The 7,392-nt window shown below is 40.7% G+C and overlaps 1 protein-coding gene across 1 annotated transcript; it reads right to left on the minus strand.

Annotated features, from left to right (window-relative positions):
- Positions 1 to 3,128: 3,128 nt before the first annotated feature.
- Positions 3,129 to 7,024, minus strand: LOC122940352 (proline-rich protein 9-like). Its single transcript, XM_044296978.1, has 3 exons — positions 6,917 to 7,024; positions 6,302 to 6,373; positions 3,129 to 3,327 (listed from the first exon to the last, which is right to left on the minus strand). The coding sequence occupies exons 1-3, from the start codon at positions 7,020 to 7,022 to the stop codon at positions 3,263 to 3,265; spliced, it is 243 nt and encodes an 80-aa protein (XP_044152913.1). The 5' UTR covers positions 7,023 to 7,024; the 3' UTR covers positions 3,129 to 3,262.
- Between the last annotated feature and the right edge of the window lie 368 nt (positions 7,025 to 7,392).

Raw genomic sequence — 7,392 nt, forward strand, 5'->3', positions numbered from 1 at the left:
ACTCTTCATGTGTTTGTCACCCTCACCACTGTGTTGACTCCTCATGCGTTTGCCACTTCACCACGCTGTGACTGGGCCACTGTGGTGACTCCTCATGTGGTTGCCACCCTCACCACTCTGTAACTGTGCCATTGTGTTGACCCCTCATGCTGTTGCCACCCTCCCTAAAATGTAACTGGGCCACTGTGTTGACTCCTCAAGTGGTTGCCACCCTGCCCACTCTTTGACTGGACTACTACTGTCCCTGTTTGGCATTGTTTACATCACTATTTATTTTGCCCTTCTTCTGATCTGTCAGAAGGATGGAAAAACGAGAAACACAACCGATCCTGTCTTTAGAGCATCAGCAAGGCCTGTATCACACGGTCCCTATTTTGCATCAGGATATGCTCATGATTTGGAAGCCAAAAGCAGAAGTGGGTACAAACACAGAAGACATGCACTTTCCAATCACATGTCATCTCTGTTTTGGATCAAATGCCGTTTTTTGGGGCCTTAGCAATATTGATGGATTACTGAGCAAATGCTTACCGTATGAAGGCAGATGCTCAAAAGACCATTTATTTTTGGGGTTTTTCTTGTGAGAGATGAGAAGAAGGGCAAAATAAACAGTGACCTGAACACAAACTTTCTGCTGACACCCTGTCCACTTGGTCATGGGGTACTACTTGTTTTAGTATGTAACTGTACAGGTTCTGTAGAAATCTATGTGGAATCAGCTGACGATGATGTAAAAGCAGTGCACTGTTTCACTCTATAGTACAACCTTGGGACACTGCACGATTCTTTATACCTGGCGCTAACATTGACCTGTAAGGCTGAGTTCACACTTCAGTTATTTGGTCAGTTTTAGCCCCGTAACTGACTAAATAAGTGAAGTACAGTATGAAGCGATTCTAAGAGTGACGCCTGTCAACTGCTGGTAATACAGACACAAAGTAACTATTTCTCTACCACAGCGGACTACCTATGCATATTTCTGCAATGCACAGTGTTCTACATCAATATACAAGTTCTCTGCAGCCAGGAAATAGCTGTTTTTAACGCAATTCATCACTAATAAATTCAGATTGAATCAAATCTTTTGGGAAAATTCGGCAAACCATTCAAAAATAATTTTTGAAACGTTCGCTCATTTCTAATAACAATACCTGACTGTTAATGGCAGGGCATGTAATAGGTTCTGTGACACCAAACTCTCTTCCGCTAAGCGTCTTAAAATTGTTAGGGCAGATAAAGGAGTGTGTAATGAAAGTGCCACCTTTGTCTAGATTGTGGACAACAAACCTGTGGGAACTGATTGTGCTTGTTGACCGCTCAAATTATCTTTTCTACTGGTGGTGGTCTATCTGGGCTCGCCACAGCCTGTTTGCCATGTTTTAGTGCCTTCACATAACCACTGCTCCCAACAGCCTGGAGTCAAAATGACCATCCTGCTCCTCTTAGTCAAGTGATACCCCCTCACCAACTTGGCAAAATGTCTTTATTGCATCATAGAGGCATCTCCAGCCGTCAGTGATCTGTCACCAAGAGGTACACTACCCAAGAGTAGCCTCTCCAAAAATTTTTATACGGCAGTGAGAGAAACACTTTCAAGCACTCTTATTACAAGACCCAGTGTCTAATCAGACCACCTTAATCATTCATTCATCATTTGCATATGTAGATGAGACATAACTATATGCAGACTTTTGCAACAATCTAACATTTCTATTTGGTGGTTTTATATTTTTGGGCAGTCAGTTTATATTAGAAGGAAGTAGGTTGATGGTTTAATGAAAAATTGTGAGATGAACAATTAATAGACTGATATTGTCACTAAATTTCCATTCAGAAAGATAGAAAAAGTTATTTAAAAGAGACAGACTTGGATGCTATTGGGAAAAGAAGCTGTAGGCGTGTCAAGAATAAATCACAAAGCAATAAAGACCCTTTTACATAGGTCAAGGATTGGAGTGACTGTTGGGGGTGATCGTTTCCATGAATGTTTGTTTCTAGTAATTGCTGAGTGTGAATGTGCCACTGGTTATCCAATGGATAAGCAAACACTTGTTTATCAGGTTTTTGCCTTTTTTATGCGGCACATAAAATCATGATATGCCGGCAGCATATCTCCCTCTGTAAACTCAAATTGAGGTTCTAAAAACCAAAAATTTAAATGGGGATGAGTGATCTCCATAGCAATCGTTCATCCCCATAGCAAGGAAATAATTGTTGCAGGTAAATGCTTCTATGACCTCTGCTCAAGTTTACTCAATAAATGTAAAAAATTGGTTCATTCCTGATTGTCTGTGCATTTTTCCATGTACTGTAACAGGGACTTTATAGTCCTCAAATGAAGCAGTCAGCTAGCTATTAACATTCATTGATAAAGATATGATTAAAACTGTTGGGGTGGGGATGTAGCATTCAAACCTGCTGTGTTCCTGAGTCTTCCTGTTGAACTGCATATACAGTGTATGCAGCAGGCACAGGGGCGCACTAATCAAGTTTCTGCCATCCAGCCCCCGCTCCTCTTCTTCCAACTCTGGTAGTTCCATCCACTATAGGCATTGGCTATTATGTCTGATTTTTAGGCTTCCAGACCTGCTTCATAGGGCACAGGAGCTCTTGGCCTCTTAAAAGGCAAGCATGTGCGCATTCAAATTGCTAGTCATCCACATGTATTCAAGATGCTCTCCCCAGTAGGAGGGTTCCTGAGCCTTAAGATTCCTAGTGACTGGAAAAGGTGCATTCCCTGCTGACTCCAATTTCTGGTCACCTGCCCTGACCTTAGCCTATTTTTGAAAATTGCAATAGTGCTGCCCGCCTTGACCTCTGACTTGCTTCTCAGATTTGTTTGTACGTTGTCTGCCCCCAACTTCGGCCTGTTACTGGACCTCGAATATTGCCTGTTCCTTGGTGCTGAGCATAAATGTCTGTTATTGATTCAGTATGAATCTATGAAAATAAAATGAAACTGTATGCCATCTATGGTATCAGAAGCACATGGAGTTCCATAAAACGATCTTTTGTGAAACAGCTGCAAGAAGAAACTTTTAATGTCTCTCTGAGAAACATAGATCAAATCTGTATTGGTTGAGGATGATCTTGTACCCAAATAAAACAAATGTATCAGCTGAAAATAAATGTTTTATTCAGTAGCAGACTGTATTGCAGACAGCAGACAGAGACTGGATTTAAGGATGGTAATTCAGAGAAGACTATTATAGAAGAACATGAGGGCAAGGAGAAGGACATGCTATATTGCACTGTGAGGTTTTCATTTATTACAGCAGTAGCTTCCTTGATCCTGACAAGGGTCTGGACAGCAGGGATTGCAGGGATCTGCCAGGAAAGAGATAATAGATTAGAACATGACAATAATAATATATGTATCATTATGCATCTACCATAACCTAATAATGTATCATGATTTCCATAAAACTTGTTGGCTTGTAGGATCAAACCATTAGTACATAGTACAGAATTGTCACATTGATTGTAGTGTCCTTTCTGTGGTCTGCATATTATGTTGGAAGAGAATCTGAGCAATCCATACATATTAAATTGTTGGAAAAAAATTGCATTACTTGTTGTTTATTCAAATTCCCGTTAGCATTGGTCTAATTGTGTGCGAACATACATACAGAAAGAGCTGTCAATCACTTATCAGCTGAGATTTTAATCAGCTAGAAGTTGCACGAAACCTGTTCTCTCAAAACTGCTCAATTATTACCCTACGTCATCCTGCCCGCACATACTTGTACTGTATACAGTTATGCAAACCAGAACAGTTTTCATATACTCCAATCTATTGTCTACATGGTTTGCAAATATAATTGTCCTATGCTTTAACATATGTTGGAAAATACAGCATTATGTATCAGTGTATGTAAGTCACATATAAACAGAGAGAAACTATAATGGAAAGGTTTGAACCTCTTCCATGTTTTTCCCCAGTTCTGATTTTAGCTTACCAATATTAATGCATAATACCAACTAAAATCCTGTTGATCCGCCCAATCTATAGCATGCCCTGTGTGACGGGGAACCATATAAACAATTATGTTGCAGTAGTAACGGAGGCCTAGGGGGAAGGTGCGTTGAGTGCTGCATTCATAGTGTCATCTACCTATCCATTTGTAGGCTTACACAGGCCATGGAAACCTTCACCACTGTGCTGTAATTGTTTATGTGCTCCTGCACCACATAATACAAGAGAAGCAAGACTTGTGAAGACATTGTTATAAAGCTTTTAAAGAGGTTGGTCACTTTCTATAAAAATTCCTAGAACCTGCTAACCTTGTGGCCTTGCTATGTCTTACCTGAGCTACCTGGTTCATTACCCCTCACTGCCCATGATTCCAGTCTGTAAACAGTCGATGCTGACAACTGGCACATCCATGGCAAGATGATAACTAGGCTTTAGCAAATCAAACTCTGGAACCTAGATCAAACCTTAACCAAACCCGACTCCGGATTGCTAATTTTAAATTTCTTTAAAGATGCAGAAATTAATACCAAATTCATTCACCGAAGTCTCGCATGACTCTGGGTGAAACTAATTTTGCCTCCGAGGAGGCAATGCATGTTAATGCTATAGAAATAAAGGTCAAATGAAGTGTTTGAAAGAATCAATTTTGGATCTATGATGTCAACACTAATGATGACGGTCACATGATTAACACATAGGGTCACCTGCCTATATATTTTTAGGATTGTGATAAAAGCATTCAGTTTAGGCACAGATATATGCAGTGACATTAGCACAGAACAGAATACGTCCAGGGCAGTGGTCTCTGTGGATGTGACCACCACCATCTTTATTACCTTTAATGCCATGGATGTGATGTGTGTCAGCATTCACCATTTCCAGAACAGATCTATGGGTAGCAGGGGACACTGGACTGGGGTTATCAGATAAGGCATGAGGAAGCTTAGGTTTTCCTAGCCTGGTGCCCACAAGATTAGACTGTTTTAAGCATTTTTTCATTCGTTTCAGTGCCACGGCAGCAGTGGTGAAGCGCCATACACTGCTGCGGCTATTCACTGATTGGTTACAGTGGTTAAAGTGGTTACACAGGTGTACAACACATCACCCCTCCAGGCAAATAATAATGAAAAAACTAAGTGGACCACTGGAGTGAGTGCAATACTGAGATGGCAGGCGGTTTATCAAGGAAAAAATGGTTCTTAATCTGTTATTTTATGGTACTTCCCCTCTGTTTTCTGTTTCAGAAATCCCCTTTAATCCATGCATTGATAACCATCAATCTGGGACCCTTTATCTAAATGTTTCAGTCTGTATGTGTACAATGTTTTTAACCAGATAACATATTACATTGCATGCTTAGTTCTGTTTCATCTTCTCTTTTGCAATTCCCAGTTACAATACAGCACTTAGGCTTCATTCCCACAGGAGGCAGAGCAATCGGGCAAACTGTTCCGGCAGACAAGGTCTCCAGATCCACCATAGCCGGATAGTGCAGAATGCCCGCCGGACCCCATAGATTATAATGGGCTCTAGTGGGAATCTGATCCCTCCCCAGCATTTAAACCAGGATTTCGCTGGAAAAAATGTAAAGCATGTAACTAACAGTTTTTGTCCGCCCAAATCCTGGCATAAATAGAGGGAAGCAGCGTCAACCCTGCTAGATCCCATTATAGTCAATGGGCTCCGACTCTTAAAGGGGTTGTCCGGGTTCAGAGCTGATGCTTTCCTTTGCACTGCACTAAATCACGCAGGGCAAAGGCATTTTTGGGAGTTCCTGGGATGAACCAGGCTCTCCATGGCTTCCAGGCAAAGGCTTCTGCCCAGCAGTGATCCCGGTGACATCACCGGCACTGATGGGTAGGCTTTAGAGCTGCCCTAGCCTGAAAAACAGCTAGGGCATTGCTAAAACCCGCCCATCAGAGCCAGTGACGTCACCAAATACCTAATACCGGTAATTACATTTATTATAACAGAAAAGTAAATGTCTAACCCTGGGTTCACACCTGAGCGTTGCGCAAACGCGCGTTTTACGCGCGTTTTTGTCGCGCGTTTTTATGCACGTTTTTTGTAATAGTAAACGCGCGTTTGACGCGCGTTTGTGTCATTGACTGCAGTGTCCTATGGCCACAAACGCGCGTCAAAACGCCCCAAAGAAGCTCAAGTACTTGTTTGAGCGTCGGGCGTTTTACAGCGCGTTCGTACGCGCTGTAAAACGCCCAGGTGTGAACCCTTCCCATAGGGAAGCATTGGTTTTCATGTCTTAAGCGTTTTACAGCGCGTGTGAACCCAGGGTTACAGTTTACAGATTTACAGCTTAAAGATTACCTTGCTTGTGGAAACGGTTTTGACCATGATGATTATGGTGAGAGCCATGATTCTGAATTCCAAATGTACATGCTAAAAATACACAGAATGGGATTAAATTCATATTTACTGATGTTATATTGTGCACAATTTTGTGTTACTTGTTTATACTGTGTATTAACACACCTATTTATAAACTGGTGGTAATATATCAGAAAGGATGTCCACATTTATACACCATTTTACAGTTCATACATGGACATAATCTAGATGGATGGTTAAGCAACATTGGAAACAGTCAACAAGCTGGTCATCAGGCATGGTTCTTACAAATTAGCCGAGCTCCTATAATATAGTGGTTGATTCCTACATCAGAATGCTAAATTTTATATGGTGTTTCATATCATTCAAATTACTAGAGAAAGAAATGTGCAACCATTGAGTAAACCAAGGAATTCTGGGAGAATGAACATCTAAATCCATCAGACCTGTGAATCCGGTTGTAAAAAGTCATATAGGTACTAATCAAAAAATTACATCTATTCAAGCTTTCATGTACTTTATATCCATGTAAAAACTATAAAATAGTGTTTGATAAAATTGATATTTGCTTTGGCCTTCATAGTAAAAACTTATGGTCTTGGCATGGATTTACACAGATAGGGACTTTTTGGCAGGGGTCTTTGCATGGATTCTGGCACTGGATCTTTTGGCCACATTTTCCTCCTTTGATTCCAGACATGATTGGTTCCTGGTTCAGTTGTTTTCTCTGGATCCAGAGATATTGAAGAGTAGAAGCTTTTTTTCCCCAATGATGTTTGATTTCAGACTACTCGGTTTATATAGTGGAGCTGTAATGAGGAAACATTCCTCGTATGGCTGGTCACAGCAACATTTACAGGGTGCTTACATATACACATGTCTGCAATAAAACTTAATTTTATATCACATGGAACATTCTTTTATTGATACATGAGCTAAATTATTAGTAATATCATGACTAGACATAAATAATTACAGATAAAATGTATCACATGCCTTACTTATTGCTTGTGCATGGAACAGAGGAGTTTGTCACACCTTGTGATAACAATTAATACGTGCAAACTAGA

Source organism: Bufo gargarizans, chromosome 6 (assembly GCF_014858855.1).
Source record: "Bufo gargarizans isolate SCDJY-AF-19 chromosome 6, ASM1485885v1, whole genome shotgun sequence".
Lineage (NCBI taxonomy): Eukaryota > Metazoa > Chordata > Amphibia > Anura > Bufonidae > Bufo > Bufo gargarizans.

What these genes read in the sequence shown, in the direction of transcription:
- LOC122940352 (XM_044296978.1), bottom strand. Translation starts at nt 7,022, where the DNA reads ATGTCTGGAATCAAAGGAGGAAAATGTGGCCAAAAGATCCAGTGCCAG. An exon ending in TGTAAATCCATGCCAAGACC is followed by an intron (nt 6,374 to 6,916) that starts ATAAGTTTTTAC and finishes GTGTATTTTTAG; the next exon opens with CATGTACATTTGGAATTCAG. An exon ending in AAACCGTTTCCACAAGCAAG is followed by an intron (nt 3,328 to 6,301) that starts GTAATCTTTAAG and finishes CTTTCCTGGCAG; the next exon opens with ATCCCTGCAATCCCTGCTGT.